The sequence below is a fragment of the Capra hircus genome, chromosome 16 (assembly GCF_001704415.2).
Source record: "Capra hircus breed San Clemente chromosome 16, ASM170441v1, whole genome shotgun sequence".
NCBI lineage: Eukaryota > Metazoa > Chordata > Mammalia > Artiodactyla > Bovidae > Capra > Capra hircus.
This window is the reverse complement of record NC_030823.1, coordinates 59,891,214-59,909,608: the sequence shown is the minus strand read 5'-3', so window position 1 is coordinate 59,909,608 and position 18,395 is coordinate 59,891,214. Positions and strand designations below refer to the sequence as shown.

At 37.9% G+C, this 18,395-nt stretch overlaps 1 protein-coding gene across 4 annotated transcripts in view; it reads right to left on the bottom strand.

Moving 5' to 3' along the window:
- CEP350 (centrosomal protein 350) overlaps positions 1,556-18,395 on the bottom strand; it is a 159,991-nt gene continuing 143,151 nt past the window's right edge. For all 4 annotated transcript variants that reach the window (XM_018060668.1, XM_018060670.1, XM_018060671.1 and 1 more), the window contains 5 exons: positions 14,811-16,810; positions 13,516-13,923; positions 13,270-13,416; positions 10,486-10,608; positions 1,556-5,456 (listed from right to left, as the gene is read on the bottom strand). In XM_018060668.1, coding sequence (XP_017916157.1) covers positions 5,292-5,456; positions 10,486-10,608; positions 13,270-13,416; positions 13,516-13,923; positions 14,811-16,810 — 2,843 coding nt within the window. In that variant the 3' untranslated portion in view covers positions 1,556-5,291. The remainder of the gene's footprint in view (positions 5,457-10,485; positions 10,609-13,269; positions 13,417-13,515; positions 13,924-14,810; positions 16,811-18,395) is intronic.

Sequence of the window (18,395 nt, the reverse complement as noted above, 5' to 3'; positions counted from 1 at the left end):
CGGGCTCATCACCCTTCCCTGCTTCAGACTCAGCCTGTACTCCGGCTTCTGCTTCCATGCCAGCGTCAGTGGCCCTCTGTTCAGGCACGCCCCTAGCTTGCTGTATCTCAGACCCCACAGGAGGTGACAGGGTCCTTCCATACAACACCAAGAGGGGTGTGCCAACCTCTCAGGCTTCGGATGGACCCGCTGGCCACGGGGGACAAAGCACGGCAAGGGACTGGATCCTGGGCGCTTTCTCGCCTCTTTCTGCAAGGCAAAGCGGTACCACTCGAGCTTGCGGTGCCGTTGTCTGTTCTCAGTGACCTTACGCACTGGCCTTTTCCGTGGGTAGCACTAGCCTGCCTTTTAGCTTTGGCCCTACAGGTGGCCGCACAGCTTCGGCCAGCCAGTGAAACAATAATGCCATGCTTCACACCTTTCTCTGTGGCAGCCGCGGCCTCCAGTTTCTGAGCTTTTCTGGGATCTCATGGAGCACTGGCTTGCTTCTCCAGCACTCACCTCTACAGGCACTCATCACTGGAGGTCCCACCAGTGCTGGTCTCACCTTCTACTTAGCCCTGCTGTTAACTGCCTTCCTCCCATCTACTATTTTTGCGTGTTTTCATTCAAGAAAACAGACATTTGGTCTTTATTCCAAGGTTCAAGCTGTCATTACTACTGTGACTTACTAACAAACACAGTATCTGGCAAAAAGCGGGCACTCGAAAGCAATTTCTTAGAACTTGCTGCAATATGGGATCTTTTTCTGAGAACTTCTTGAATGTTCATGGTTGTGTAGCAGGTAAAAGGTGTAGCAGGGACAGACATCAGGAGGCTACCAGAGGAATTCAGGTGAGATGATGGTGATGACTTCTGACTTGTTGCACCAGAGATCATTCATAATCCTGAACACCATCCATTTCCACCTTTGCAGTACTTTTATTCTTCTGTATGTCTAGCCCCATTCTTCTCCAAGTTTGTATATCTAGAAATAAATTATAGCCACATCACATCATCAGATAGTTGTTCTTCTTTGTTCACTTAATTGTGAGTTTCCACGTGTTATATTTTATAAGGGTGATCAGAATTCAAGTCACTTAGGAGAAAAGACATTTGCTGTGAATGACAGGAAGAAAACAGAACACAGTGTTGTACTTTATCAGGGAACTCTCCTCTGACTCACTCCCTTGCTCTGCTGGGTCCTTGTATTGCATACTCTCAAAACAGCACATGCTTCCTTTGCAGGACTTACCACATTTGTCATGCATGCCCTGTTTTTGAAATTATTTTTTGATGTCTCTCTTTCATCCCCCAAGGTCAAGGATCATGCCTGTCATCTTCATTATCTCCCCTGCACTGGGCACAGTGCTCAGACACGAAGGTATGCGCAGTGACTGCTGAAGGTGTGGAAGTGGCATTTGTGTCAAGAGCGCCTCCGTGCAGCCTGCCCTACTCTTTTGCTCAGGCATCAGCACTCTGCTGTCCAGTAAGAGATCAGAAGTGAATTTTACGCAGACTAGCTTTCGAAACTTGGCTCAAAAGGCAAAAAAGGAAATGAATGCCTGACATGAAATTAATTTACAAATCAGTTTATTTACAGATTTTCCTCTTTTCTTAAAGTACATTTCAGTTAACAAATCTATTTACACAGGTGTACATGGGAATTCATCCCAGTTATTTTACAGATCATACTTACAAAGCACACCCTAAGTCTTCTGTGCGAAGTTGCACTGGATGTGACTATTGGCTGAAAATGGCCTGATGACCAGGCTATTTACAAATACACAGTAAACGGGTTTGTTTTTTCATGTCTGCACAATACAGTACACACAGGGAGGCTGGGCCTCCCAGGGAACGCTTTGCAATGTGTTTACCGAGAAGGCTTTGCAAAGTTTGGAAGGAAAAGCTATTAAACATAGGTTAATTAAAATGACAGTACCTCTTTTACATCAGTTTACATTTTTTCTTCACATTTTTATAATACAAAGATATCTTATTGAATTGTTGCACAACCAGTTTAAGATGATTTGTAAACATGTAAATTTCTACAATTTGCATTAAACATCATTGTAGTTTCTATCATTTGCTCTTTGAATTAATGTTTTATTCACTAGTATTCTTAAGGTAGTAAAAGAAGATGTAAGTTTGAACTTCTTGCAGAAAAGTTATGAGTCTCTAACGCTGTGCGAGTACACACTTTATTCAAGTATTGCAAAAAGCTAAGGCCACTTTTTTTCAAGACAAGAAAGTGAACAAAATTGTTTTTATCAATAGGCCACAACACTCTTATGAGCAATGAAATCTCTTTTGAAAGATAATTTCTCAGAGACCTGTAGTCACAGAAGGAATTTTCCTTTCTTTTATGTTAAAGAAAAACAAATTACCTTCCTTATTAACTACTTTTGAGCTCTTCCCATTTTTCCCTAGAGTAAAAATTCCTGTTTAGACCTGAAGAGGGAATCTATACCCTGTACTTATTTAACCCAGAGTGAAGTACCCTGGATAGCACAAATTATTTTGGACTCAGAAATAAATCTGAAGCCTATAGGTTGGTTTACTGCTAAATTCTGATAGTGCTATTATTCTAAAAGATATTACTGCTGATGCAAAGACCTTTTTCTTAGAGGAATTATGAAGAGTGAAAGAGGATGGGAGTGTGGGGAGAAGGAACAGAGATTACAAAGAGGGAATATTTAGATTCTTGGTTAAGAGGCAGAGCTTGATTAAAAAGATCCCAATATGGAACAAGTGGCTGGGTATCCATGTTTGTTATTCCTAATGCTAACAATGAACCCCTTTTCAATTGTATTCAAATAGTTACAACAGTAAGAAATCTGCTGATTATAGTCTCCCTTGTTTTCTGCTACCAAACTATGGATAATCATTTCTAGCAAAGAGTAAGACTGATTCATTCCTGCCTCTCATTGGAAACCCAAGATTCTCAAGACAGTAACAAGAGCTGGAGTATGTTGGGACTGCTACTACCACATTCTTGGCAGCATTCTTACCAGGGAACTTTAAGTCCAGGATGCTGACTCCATGGACTTATATCATTGTTTTTTTTCCTTTTTCTGGAATCACAAAGTCATACAGACTAAAGATAAAACTTTATTAAAAATTGATTTAGGTCGAAATAATGAGGATGTAGAAAAACAACCTATATTCCTATTATATTATTTTCATATTCGCTTATAAAAAATTTACAGCAGCTGTAAAGTTTCAGTATCATAAGGACTATGTAATCCTACAAACAGCCAAAGAATGTAGACAAGATGTTTTTCCGTCTTTCAAACAACACAATTGAAAAGAAAAGGCTTTGCTTTTCCTTGGCTACATGAAAATAATATCTCCACACTACTCGTTAATAACCCCAAGAAACCCTAGCTACTCTTAATCAATTTGCTCATTATGGCTACAAGACTAGAGCTCAACATCAAAAGCCTAGAAGAAATGCTGGCAACATCAATCTGAGCATTTCCCGAGACCCTATCACAACATTTCAGTGCTTTCCTTATTTGTCAAGAGCTATCATACCAGTCCTTGTGCAAAATGCAAATATTCCAATGATTACTTCAGTAAGTTTCTCATAATAACAAGATGAAACCAAAGAGAATGAAGTGTGCATAGTGAAACATTTGAGACGCAAAGGCAAGTCTGGAGGAAAGATGCAGAAATGAACGAATGTGCACACTAAAAGATTATACCATCTTTGGGGGTTTCCTAACATATTTTGAAGGTATAACATTCCAGGATATTTTAACTATGAATCCAGTGGATGTCTTCTATCATGCTTCTAATCAGGACCTTCAGTATTAAGGCATTGACATTCACGCCTAAGATTATCCACATTCTTCTAGACTGCTTGAAGAAGGATAGGACTGATTAAGAGAAACCAGTCAAGAAGGCAGGGTGCTGAGGCCCCAGGAGAGCATCACACATGCTCTAAGGTAGCAGCTGGAGTCTATATATATATTTTTTCAGATACAGGTAATAGTTGTGAGAAGCAATGCTGCAAGAGAGGCAGAATTTGAATTTTACAGTGTCTTCAAATCATCTTATCCCATTCCTGCTACTTTCAGGTGATCTTAGAAAAGTTCACTTCTTTTCATGTAATTTAACTGCCTTCTTGGACAGGTGTATGGGTTTGTTAAAACCATAGGCTTCCTGTGCAAAGACTACGAACCATAGAAGCTTCAAGACGGAAGTTTAACTATTACAAGAAGAATCTTTCACTTCTGAATAGGGACATACATTTTCAACTTAATAATTTATCTTAAAATAAATTAAAAAAATGTTCTATAGCGTAAAACAAGCACACAAACAATAGACAGTTATATTTTTGTCTTTGGTGCACACACTCATTTCCTAAATCATTCAAGTAACAGCGTCTCTGACTTCTTGGGGAGAAATGGGAGCTGAAAGTTTGAAGGCCAAAAATGAATTATTTCCACTTCTGCCATGCCTGGATGCCTGAGATGGTCCTGAGGATCTGTGATTCTGGGAGCAGCTGGTAGAGGTTCAGAAGAAGTAAGAAAGTGCAGGGGTCGACAAGGGGGAGAAGAACCAGCCCTGCACCAGTCCTGTAAGCCCAGTCTTCAGTGAGGGCACATCTCTGTTTTCATGCCCACAGAGAAAAACTAAGCGTAATGCAAAAGTTTAAAATTCTTTAGATGGTGCTCAGAAAGCAAGGCTACCATTGATTCCTGTCAACTTGACAGTCCACTTGGTGCTGCTCAATTGCAATAATGGAAGAAAATCATCTTCAAAAGGAAATGAAATGCACTCCACAATGGGAAATAGGCACACATTATCCAACTTGCCTATCTGAAAGCAGTTCAGGGTTTAATACTGTTTATAGAGACTGTAATGTCCATTGTCTGACTTTCATGGTATAAACCAGGATTACATTTCAAAAACGGTATGATGCACATCTATATACCTCTCTTGCCTGACTTCAGACTCAAGGAAGTGATACCCTAGTCTAAGCTAAGAGGTAAGGCTGGTGTTTTCAGCCCTCATCTGAGACCAGTAGGAATACTAACAAGAGGTGTAGGATTATACTGTGTGTCAACATCACGAGTGCAACCCTGCCCACCAAAACCACCAATTAATCCAGTGGACAGTCTCTAAAGGCAAAGGCTGTAATACCAGATAGATCACACTGTCCCATGAACTCCAAACCAGTAGTCTTTAAGAACAGGTACAAGGTCCAGAAGCACTCCTGCTATGATGGAGACGGGGTGTGTATCACGAGGCAGAAAGGCCCAGGACTCATATTAGCACTCAGTGTTCGATTTATTTGCAAGATGTCACACAAGTAGCATTCTCCCCTGTTTTTCACTGATTTGATTCAGAACATCAATAGTATCTCTGATCAAGGTCTCAAAGATCCCATCAGCTAGCTGCATCTTCACGCACAACTCGTCCTCATCATAGTTCACCCACTGGGCCTCTTCCTCGTGAAGCTCCTGTACCTAGAATTTAGAAAACAGAAAGGTTAGAACATCACTGTCACACAAAAGCTAGGAGATTAATGATATTTGCTGACTTTGTAAACCCATGCATGGGAATATAGCCTAAGGAAATAAGTCAGAGAAAAATGGTAATTTATATGATGTTATCAATAGCCCTTTTAAGCTCCAAAAAGTTTGAAAAAACTCAATTGTTGAATAAAAATTTCAAATCTGTCAATCTTGACAATATTCCAGTATTTTATAGATATTAAGGATTGCAAGTATGTTGTCTCTGTCAACACAGGAGAATACATAGAGGAATTTCAGGGGGAGAGAAGCAAGCAAATTTTTAGATATATGGATTTACAATTATAAAATGCATATATCAAAAGATAATATTGGACATGATTCTGGAGTATATAAATAAGTTAGCAAAATTTCATATTTATGGAGTATTTTTTCCCTTGGTCATGCCACATGGCTTTGTGGGATTTCAGTTCCCCAGAAGTGACAATGGCAAGTACTAAGCACTGGACCCCCAAGGAATTTCTCCCCCTCCTCCTTTTGGTATTAGGATATTCTTGAGATGTGCTATTGCTCAAGTTTATTTTAAAAGTTACTGTTATATTTTATAAAAAATGCTCTCTTTGCATTTTAGGATTTGGGGATTCCTAGCTTCCCTAGTGGCTCAGAGGTTAAAGCATCTGCCTCCAATGTGGGAGACCTGGGTTTGATCCCTGGGTCAGGAAGATCCCCTGGAGAAGGAAATGGCAACCCGCTCCAGTATTCTTGCCTGGAGAATCCCACAGACAGAGAAGCATGGTAGGCTACAGTCCATGGGTCGCAAAGAGTCAGACAGGACTGAGCGATTTCACTTTCAAGGTAAACTAAAAGGAATCAAATCAGAACAAATTGCCCAAGATGCTTTGCTTGTTGACAATAAATGTTTAAAAACTACTTATAAAAGAAACAGGTTAGACTTAATATATGTAATGATATTGTGAGTGGGATGGAGGCCAGGTGGAGGAAGTAGACTGTCAACCCTGAGCCAGTCATGAATTCAGCAAAGTTAACTGCAGTGTAGAGGTTCTCAAACCAAAGTCTTCCTCATTCTATTGTTTTCCTCTATTTCTTTGCATTGATCACTCAGGAAGGCTTTCTTATCTGTACAGTATAACGCCGACCAAATTGTTAACCACTGTCTTCTCCTGCTCTTTTGAATTACAATACCCAAATATCAGTTATAAAAAAATTTGAATATGAAAAAAAAGAAAAAAAAAACCCCAAACCCTGTATAGGAAAACTAGCTGGCAAGACTATCAATTCCAGCAAAATGGTAGCATAAGATAATGCAAAAAAGTTCTTGCATAATAAAAAATGTTTGTAATTCATAAGAAAGGAAGGATACTGTAAATATTAGAATAAATAGGGATTTAAAAGAGTGGCAAGTGTTGCAACTACTGAGGGGAGGAATTAAGAGACAAGAAAGAAAAAGAATAAAGTCAACAATATGTTTAAAAAAGTACCTGAGGGAACTGGAAGAACTGGGGAAAGGCAATATTCTAAGAGACAATAGCTGAGAATTTTCCAGAATTGAATCTACAGATTCAATAAGCACAGGGAATCCAAAGTAGGAAGAATAAAAATGAATCCATGACTAGACATAATCCAGAGAAACTGCCGAACAAATATATAAACACATGCAATCTTAAATAGAAAACAAAAAGAAAAGACAAATTCCCCCATAAAAGACTGTCAGCATATTCCTCAAGATCAACAACAGAGGTCAGATTATAATGAAATAATATCTGCAAACTGCTGAAGTAAAAAGAGCTACGAGCCTAGAATGCAATACTCAGGTAAACTATAATTCAAGAGTAAGAGCTGAAATAAAAAGATGTATAGACAAAGACTACAAAGGTGAAAACTGAACTCAGAATAAAAGAGATGCAGAAACAATGGCTCCTCTGTTAATTTCCGTTCTTTTCTGTACTTCCAATATATTTATTAAACATATGAAAGATTCAGAATAGTCATTAAACCAGTAAAAAAATTAACCTCATTAATAATAAAATTGTTAAAAGAAAAATGAACTCTTTTTTTTTTTGTTACAAAGATCAAAACATTAGCCAGTATTGGCAAAGGTAAAAAGACGCACCACTCCTGTATCATGCTGGTGAGTACGTATAACTGGTACAACCTTTCTGGAAAACAACCTGACAAAAGCTTTAACATTCTGCATATACTTTTAATCAGCAACTCTATTTCTAAGAATTTACTGAGTAAATTATTGGAAATAGTTACAAAGACATACCATATTGCAAGATACTTATTACAACAGTATTATTTCAAAGAATAAAAAAAAGATTAACTGATTAAATAAATCATAATACATAATTCCATAATGGACTATTTTATTTCCACAGAAATTAAAATGGAAATTTATTTTAAAAATGATATACACTTAATAACAGGAAAATCCACATTTAATTAAGTAAAAACAATCAGAATATAAAAGAAACTATTAAACATTAAAAATATTCTTTGTATAAAAAGAAACTCTAAGGCTATTATGTCAAAATAATTAAGAGTTTCTACATGGTAAGATTATCATGACTGTTTTCTTTTAAATAATCATTACTTTACATTTTGAAAATGAGCATGATTATTTATAATAAATATAATTTTAAAAACTTATTTGAAATTTCTGTTTTTGAGACCCTTTTCTTTTGAATTGACGGCAAAATTTCTGTTTTACATGTTACGACAATTGTTTTAAATCTCAGTTCCTCTAAAATGCACAAAAATCAGAATCTCCGAATGCTAAGCTGGCTAAATATTAGTGGGAATGGTGACCAGGACCAGTTTATTTAGTGTCTCTGTTGATAACAAACTCAAGTTGCTAACACTATCATTTCACTGAACATTATGAAAAATGGACTCATGAAAAAAGTTACATAGGCCCAGGCAGTTCAGCTCACTCTCCAGCCACACGGACTTTTTGGTTCCATACGCCTTCCCATTTCACGTCTTTGCACATGTAGTCTCCTCTCCCGGAACTGCTCTTCTCTCTACACAAAACTCAGGTTGTGCTTATTCATCTTTAAGATCTCAGCTCAACTGTCACTTCCTCAGGGAAGCCTTTCCCGACCATCCTCATTACATCAGTTTCCTGTCAATGCTTTTAGAATAGCTCCCTATTCTTCTATTTTTATAATTTATAATTACACATTTGTGTAAATTATATACAATGGCTAGCTTCCACCATGGAGAAGGCAATGGCATCCCACTCCAGTACTCTTACCTGAAAAATCCCATAGATGGAGGAGCCTGGAAGGCTGCAGTCCATGGGGTCGCTAAGAGTTGGACACAACTGAGCGACTTCCCTTTCACTTTTCACTTTCATGCATTGGAGAAGGAAATGGCAACCCACTCCAGTGTTCTTGCCTGGAGAATCCCAGGGACGGGGGAGCCTGGTGGGCTGCCACCTCTGGGGTCGCACAGAGTCGGACATGACTGAAGCGACTTAGCAGCAGCAGCAGCAGCTTCCACCAACAAACTAAATCCACGAAGGCAGGGACTATGTCTGTCTTGCTTACTACTCTAACACTGGTCCTTAATGAGCACAATTCTTGGCTAAACGCATGCAGAGATGATTTACAGGGAATATGACCAATGATAGTAGGGTAAATGAATGTCTCTTGGTGTGCTTTTTCCTTTAATTTCTAAAGAGGTGGAAGAAGTAACATCGTGGTAATTACTAACTCAAATCGAAACCACTGCAGAAATATGAAAGCAAGTTCACCTTGAGAGGCAAACATCTATGAACTGGTTAAAGTCCTGCTCTTATTTGTTAGGCAAGTCACTTAATATCTTTGAATCTCATTTGTAAAACAGAGTAACATTAGTCTATCCTACCTCATATAATTGTTGTGAGGATCAAGTATAAGATATGAGAAAGAATATTTAACAAATGTTTACCTAGTAAAGTTATTACTGAGTAAATGCACTTTCTAGAGGTACATATTTGGAAAAAACTGATAAACTTAAGCATATTCATGATATGAATATAAATATAGAATAAATATAAAGTCCAGAGCGAAAATGCTTGGAGATAAACCTGAATCAACTAATACCTGAGTTTCCTAAGGTTTGCTACTACTTAACATCTTAACATTCTTTTAGGGAAGAAAGAATGAAAGCCTTTTTTCTCCCCCCCCCTTTTTTTTGTTGCTGTTTGATAAGCACTTTCCTAATGCTAGAAAATATACTGCAAAATGGAATAAATCCTGTCCAGCTAAATTTCTGGATAGTGATAGTGATGATAAAATGATAACAGCTAATGTTTACTGAGTTAGATGCAAGGTACTGTTCTATATATATACATAAATACTCATTTAATTCTCTTAATAATTGTAACAGGTAGGTACTATTATTCTCATCTTCATTTTGCAGATAGTGAAATGAGGCACAAAGAGATTAGATAATTTGTCCAAGATTACACAAGTAAAGTGCCAAAACAGGGATTTAAATTCAGGTGGTCTGGCCCTCGTCTATACTAGTCTCTTTAAATTCAGAACCTTAAGTTTGTTTCCAAACATTTTATTTCTCAAGTTCTCCACACCTACAAGATACTATTAAATATTCATCTGCTGAATTTAAAAGAAAGCAATTTTCAAAACTGATGGGCAGAGAGACATGCAGCAAATGAAGGCTAAGACTTTACTATTATAGACTTGGGCTTTCCAGATGGCTCAGTGGTAAAGAATCCTCCTGCCAATGCAGGAGACGTGGGTTCAATTCCTGGGTCAGAAAGATCCCTTGGAGGAGGAAATGGCAACCCACTCCAGTATCCTTGCTTGGAAAATCCCATGGACAGAGGAGCTTGGCCGGCTACAGTTCACAGAGTCGCAAAGAGCTGGACAGAGCTGAGCACATGAACACATCATAGACTTAAGATCAATCATATTTCCTTTCTTTTTAGACTCTAACTACATTCTGATTTTGGAAAAGATGGTCAAATAAAACCAGTTCAGTTACAGACACTGACCAGGATATGATCCACTCGGTCTCTTTTCTTTCTTCCAAATTTCATCATTTTCTGCCAATCTGTTTTGTGGTTTGGCTCCTTTTTAAGACTGAATAGCTTGAGTACTTCAGTTGCTATGAAGTTCTGTGAAAATAAGAGGAATGCATGAAACACAAATTTTTTGAGATTTAATAAAGCAGTAAACATTTTTGCTAAGAATACAATGTTTATTAAAAAAAAGATCACATTAATGTAAACTTCTTTCACTTATGGTTCCACTTAGCAATCTGAAAAAAAAGCATTCCCAAACGCTCAGACTTTCATTCACTTAAAGAATTTTTGTTTCTATACAACATACATAAAAAGAAGTAAAATCCGCTGATGAATTTGCAAAAACAAAAATCACTTTAGAGTCCCTTCTACCCAAGAACCACCGTTAATTTACTTCAAGCTGGCAAAACTACAAAAGAAAGTTTAAAGTAAATTTCTGAATAGGGCTTTGGTTGGGATAGCTTATTTTGAAGCACCAAGATTCAAATATGTTAAATTAAAAAAATACTAATCAACACTTCAGTTTGAGAGGCATGGTAATTTTACTAACAGTATTTGAACTAGTACCCTTTAAAAAAGCTTTACAAAATGCTTTAATAGTATTTTTGCTGCCTTTTTTTTTTTTTTTAATTCCTGCCTTACAGAAGGTATTCTTCAATGACCTGAGGATACAGACATACAAGATACGCATTTGTGATGCTGCTATTGCTGTTTAGTTGCTAAGTTGTGTCTGACTCCTTGTCATCCCATGGACTGTAGCCCACCAGGCTCCTCTGTCCATGGGATTTCCCAGGCAAGGATACTGAAGTGGGTTGCCATTTCCTTCTCCAGGGGATCTTCCTGACCCAGGGATTGAACCTGGGTTCTTCTGCATTACAGGCAAATTCTTTACCACTGAGCCAGCTGGGAAGCCTCGCTATAGCAATATTAAAATTGATAGGAAGCATCACTGTGTGTTATAATGATGTACATGGTCTGATGAATGCTGGTATATATTATGTATCTTACCATGTTTGTTCTTTGTTAGCAATAAAATAATATTACTTTCTATGGTTGTTCTATTAAAAAAAACAATGTCTCTCTCACACTCACATTCACACACACACACACACACATTCAAGGATATATCAACTGCTGGGGGCTGAAAGGAATGGAGTGAACTGGGGCTTTGAAAAATCCCCAGGTGGTTCTGATAATTCATTTCTCAAAGTTGAATACTATTTTAAAAGTTTTTGTTTTTTTAATCCATCAAGTCAATCTTTTTCTCCTGCTTTAAGTTAAGCAAAGGTCAGCAAACGTTTTCTTTAAAAGACCAAATTGTAACTATTTCAGGCTTTCTGGGCCATATGGTCCCTATTGCAGCTATTCAACTTTGTTGCTGGTAGTAGGAAAGGAGGGGTGGACAAGATGTAAATGACTAGGTGTGGTTATGGCAACTTTATTTTTAAAAACATGTGGTGGCCTGGATTTGTCCTGTGGGCCATAGTTTGCCTACCTCTGATGTAAGCATATATCTCACAGGTATCTGTTGGTATTCTGTCAGTATGAGTATTTTTAAAAGCTTTCTATAGTTAACAATACTGTATTATATACTTCAAACTTGCTAACAGAGATCTATCTGAAAAGTTCTCATCACAAGCAAAACAAATTTGTAACTATGTGTGGTAATGGATGTTAACCAGACATATTATGGTGCTCTTTTTACAGTATATACAAAGATAAAATCATTACATTAAATACCTGAAACTAATATAATGTTATGTATCAATTATATCTCGGGGAAAAAAAAGACCAAATTGTTTAGACAGTGCCTCCTTTCATGTTATATACCAGATTAATGTGTATTCTCCTTTAATGTATTTTGATTGTCCAGATATACAACTGAATAATGTAAGACAATACATAAGTAAAATAAGTAATTGGAGGCAGACTCTCTGGGGACATAACTCTAGACCCTTGCTACTCAAAATAATCATAGAGTCAGCAATAATAGCATCACTTCGGAGCTTGCAGAAATGCAGAATTTCTGGTCCTACTCCAGATCTACTCAGTAAGAAATCTGCATTTTTACCAAAATTCCCAGGTGACTCAGATGCACATTAAGGTTTGAGAGGCACTGCAATGGGAATATAACCTTTGCTATATAGCTCAAGAAAACGTGAACAGGCAGAGAGATTTTCACGCATCTGATTTTAAAGTTCGTTTGTTGAGTCCCTGTAGCTTCAGGGCACTTAATTTTTTCAGGGGCTTCTTAGACAACAAGCAATATTTTTTATATATCACACTATCCTACATATTTCAAAACCACATAACCAATCTGAAACCTTCAAAATCAAAGATGGAAAGGTTATATCATTTATATTGTCTAGGGTTGGCATATTTGATGTATGTCTTCAGATACTTTTAGAGTATTATACCTATCTCTCAATCATTAAGAACTCACCTAAAGCTCATACGAATTCCAATAATTTATCTCCCTATTTGCTAATTTCTTAAAAATATTATAAAATATATGTATATGAAATTACTGTTAAGTTTTGCAAAATGTTGAGGGTTCAGGATTCCCTGTTACCCTCATTGTTCTTTTGCTCACAGACTGAATGAATGAATATTTACTGAATATCTACTATGGAACAGGTCTTGAGGGCAGAAGAGTGAATAATACAAAAGAGTACCTGCTTTAATGACATTTATAGACCTGTACAAAAAGAAGATCAAACAAAAAAAGGAGATACTTTGTAGTTTCCAATTTACCTTGATTTCATCAAGGTTATTTGGATTTTTCACTCGTCGGAAATAATTGGAGTTGACTCTACACGGCTTCATCCAGACAGGTTGATTCAAGTTGGGATCCTCAGCAAATATTTCCTCAAAAATCTCTTTTGTTAAGTCAAAAACCGCCTTGATAGAGAAAAAGAAACAAAATGAACTGGCTAAGATCCAAACATCAGACAACAGCGAGAAGTTTAAAAACTAGAATTATCCTTCCCTGTTACATACCTGCTTGTACACCCTCTTACTAGTACTTTCTATATCTAGACCCTTACTGGCAGAGCCAAGCAGTTTTGCAGGAATACTGATGCTGTGCAGATCATGACCTAATTCTTTCCATTTCCAAAGCTCTTCCGCTGCATCATGTACGAGAATTCCTACTTCCTCTGCAGTATGTGGGACTGCCAGTAAAGCTTCACACGGCTTTTCTGGAGCTCTTTTAGGTTCTGCCATTAAAGGTACAATTGTTTCTTCAGCCTTGTTTTTTTGGATCTTGTGAGAAGAGCTCAAACCAAAGTCTTCATCAAACCAGTCTTGATCATCTCCTAACACGCTCAGGAACTCCCGGCTGATTTCAAGTTCAGCAAGTCTCTTAGCAAGCTCTTCCTGCCCACTGGCACCAAATACTGGACTTTCCTACAGAAATGGAACCATTCAAACAGATCACCATTTAGTAAACTCAGGTTACTTAACAAGTTTGGGCTTTTTTTCTTTTTTTTAAAACAAACGACATATATTACTTGTATATTTGCTATTTCTCTATCAACAAGCAAAATAAAAACAATATAATGGCTACTGATGAACAATTTAAGAAAAAACTATTCTGTTTCCTGTAATTCTGTTTACATAAGCCTTATTATTCAGTTTTTACAAAATGTGTATTGATTCGTTTTTTCCTTGTTGTATCACCATTACTCTGTTTCTGAAGAAATGTTTCAGAATGTACCCTCACTTCTGGGAAATGGAAATGAGATAAAATTTCTCACCTTTGGTGATCATCTGGTTCAAGTTACTCAAAATCATTACTGTTGTTCAATTGTCCATGGGCACCCTAAACAAGCTGATGGCCTGAGTATATGTCATAGTGGATGTATTTCAGTTGTACCAGAGTCAACATCACAACTGGCAGTTTCTGCAAGGCAACTATGACTGAGTAGATATGTGAACAAACAATTTCATAGGCAAGAAAGAACTGGGTTGAGAAACAATGGAAATCTCCATGGAATAAATTTGATCAGTGAATCTGGAAGGGAATCTATAATTTGCGGACAGTATACAAGGGTTTTCAACTCAGCATAAACCTGCCTGTGTTTGTGACAACTCTATAGTGACCACTCATGACATAATAGAGGACAATTATACTTCAGACAGAGAAAGAGCCACATGGCCTTTAAAAACTAGTACAGTGATCTGTATTTAATAAACAACACATCACCAAAATACCTATTAGGAGTTATAGAATTAAAGTGTACCACAAAGGCAAGGTTAATTGACTTTTTTTTTTTTCTAAACAACATACTTACAGGTCTAGGACACATATCTGGTGAGGAAATCTCCTCTTTCTCATCTTCCAATTCAGACCTTAAGAAGCAACCCGGAACGCTTGGTGACTGTTCCTCAAGATTTTGGGATAGGCCTTGGAGTGGTACTTTCTTTTGATCCTCAACAAGAAGCTCCTGATTGCTAAGCTGGATTTTTTCATTCCTAGCTTTTTTGATTTGTTGTAGTTGATTGACTGTGTCCTTCACAAAGACTTGGAGCAAACTGTCTGTCAGTAAGCTGACTGTTTCTAACTGTTCCTTTGACTTTTTTTCCTCACTTACAGATGACCTCAGCTGGGCTTCCAATTGGTTCTTCTCTCTTGCTAACAGGTCCAGAAGTGGGGTAGAAAGCTTTTCTGAAACTTCGGGATATAAGTTCTCTTCCTTTTCAGTCAACTGTTGTTGCCTCTTTAATTCTTCAGAAAAGGTATTATCTAAAGTATCGTCTTCTACAACAGAAGAAACCTTTTCTGTGGCATCAGAAACAAGGTCTTTGTTTTTCTCTGAAGACATCAGTAAGTCCACTGAATTCTGCTGGTGAATATGGGCTTCAAGTACCCCAGAAATGTCCTGTATATTGTCTGTCTCTACTTTAAGGCTTCTATCAACTGAGGCTTCTGTGTCATGCATACTGGGTAGAGATTTCTCACAAAAATATTCAATTGTATCCTTTTCTCTGTCAGACTTGGGACCCTCTGTATCTTTTTGTTCTTGATTATAATATTGATATTGCTCATCGGAATAAGAGTCTTCGTCTTCATTTATGTCTACATAGTCATCAAAGTTTTCTGGAATGTGAGATATTTTTTGAGGAGGAGCAAAAATCCCATGCTTCTCTTTGCACACAAAGTATACAATACCATCATATGTTCCATTGTTATTTCCTTCAGGTTTATCCAACTCCACTCCAGCCCAAAACCCTTTGGCAAAACTAGTCACACCTTTGAATCGAAGAGTTCCTGGCTGAACATTGCCAATCAATACCCTATCACCAATGTGGAAATCAAGTAATTCATCTGCAAGAGAAGCTGAAGCCAAGGAAGGGGATTCAGTAACTCCTCGTTCATGCTCTACATCACTGCGCTCCTTATTTTTCATAAGCTCAGTGGGGGACTTGAGTTCTAACAGCCTTTCAGAGTGGACACTGCTATGAATAGAAAGGCTTTTCTCACTGAGGCACTCGCTGATTTCATCATCACTACCAAAGCTAGTGGCTCTGCTTCTAGAGATGCTTGTTGCCTGTAACTTCTCTCTGCAAGACTGAGAGTCTTTCCTGAGTGACAACAAAGATGCCACCTCAAAGTTATCTTTGTACAATTCAGCTGAAATGTCTTTCTTGAAAGACGATACATCAAAATCTTCAGAGTACGACATCTCTTTAGATGCAAGTACACGCTGTGACCAAGATGAGTCCCTGCTCTTTATATTCTTTTGTACATGAGTCTCTTTTTCTGATTGGATGTTTGGACTATGACTGATATCTTCATTTGACGGTCCCTCTTTTGTTTCTTTTTTATGAAGATTTTCAATGGCTAATCTAACTAAGTCTTTCTGAACATTTATAGAATCTAAAGGAAGATCTTTTCTTGAAAGAATTTCAGATGAATCTCCCTGTTCCAGGTCTAGCTTCAGGAAGACATCAGCCTTCCTAGACTGTTTAGAATAGGCATCTTCAATTGCACTCTCCTCCAATTTTGCATAGTCTACTTCTTGTATTTCTGATTTTTGACTAGACTCTTCTTCAGCCTTGGCACCTGATACATCCAGAATTCTATAAGATGCGTTTAATTCTTTGAGAAGAGATAATGAAGGGACATTTTCTAGAGAATCTCCAGATTCAGCTCTTGTCCTCCTTGATGATCTCAGAATCGGAGAAGTCTGAAAGTGCTCTTCTGTCCGACCATCCAATTCAGTCATTCTCTTTGCGTAGGCAGATGAAGATTTTTCCGATACTGATCTTTCAGAACCTGTCAATGCAGCATCTTAAAAGGGGAAGAAGAAAAAAAAAATCACATCAAAATTGTCTAATCACAACTTTCAATTTCTGAAACCAAAGTTTAAATAAAAACCAAATATTAGTGAGAAAAAGCTCTGGTCAGTAAAAATGACCTGTTTTATAGGTTACCATATGTAGTAAATTTTTATTTTATGAATATACACTGTACTAAAAATAAATAGAACATTTAAAAATAACTTAAAGAGCTGCACTCAATATGCCAGCAAATTTGGAAAACTTAGCAGTGGCCATAGGACTGGAAAAGGTCAGTTTTCATTCCAATTCCAAAGAAAGGCAATGCCAAAGAATGCTCAAACTACCACACAATTGCACTCATCTCACATGCTAGTAAAGTAATGCTCAAAATTCTCCAAGCCAGGCTTCAGCAATACATTAAACCATGAACTTCCAGATGTTCAAGCTGGTATTAGAAAAGGCAGAGGAACCAGAGATCAAATTGCCAACATCCTCTGGATCATCAAAAAGGCAAGAGAGGTCCAGAAAAACATCTCTTTCTGCTTTATTGACTATGCCAAAGCCTTTGACTATGTGGATCACAATACACTGTGGAAAATTCTTCAAGAGATGGGAATACTAGACCACCAGACCTGCCTCTTGAGAAACCTATATGCAGGTCAGGAAGCAACAGTTAGAACTGGACATGGAACAACAGACTGGTTCCAAAAAGAAAAAGGAGTACGTCAAGGCTATATATTGTCACCCTGCTTATTTAACTTCTATGCAGAGTACATCATGAGAAACGTTGGGCTGGAAGAGCACAAGCTGGAATCAAGATTGCCAGGAGAAATATCAATAACCTCAGATATGCAGATGATACCACCCTTATGGCAGAAAGTGAAGAGGAACTAAAACGCCTCTTGATGAAAGTGAAAGAGGAGAGCGAAAAAGTTGGCTTAAAGCTCAACATTCAGAAAACAAAGATCATGGCATCTGGTCCCATCACTTCACGGGAAATAGATGGGGAAACAGTGTCAGACTTTATTTTTTGGGGCTCCAAAAATCACTGCAGATGGTGACTGCAGCCATGAAATTAAAAGGCGCTCACTCCTTGGAAGAAAAGTTATGACCAACCTAGATGGCATATTCAAAAGCAGAGACATATCTTTGCCAATAAAGGTCCGTCTAGTCAAGGCTATGGTTTTTCCAGTGGTCATGTATGGATGTGAGAGTTGGACTGTGAGGAAAGCTGAGCACTGAAGAATTGATGCTTTTGAACTGTGGTGTTGGAGAAGACTCTTGAGAGTCTCTTGGAGTGCAAGGAGATCCAACCAGTCCATTCTGAAGGAGATCATCCCTGGGATTTCTTTGGAAGGACTGATGCTGAAGTGGAAACTCCAGTACTTTGGCCACCTCATGTGAAGAGTTGACTCATTGGAAAAGACTCTGATGATGGGACGGATTGGGGGCAGGAGGAGAAGGGGACGACAGAGGATGAGATGTCTGGATGGCATCACCAACTCGATGGCCATGAGTCTGGGTTAACTCCGGGAGTTGGTGATGGACAGGGAGGCCTGGCGTGCTGTGATTCATGGGGTTCCAAAGAGTCGCAC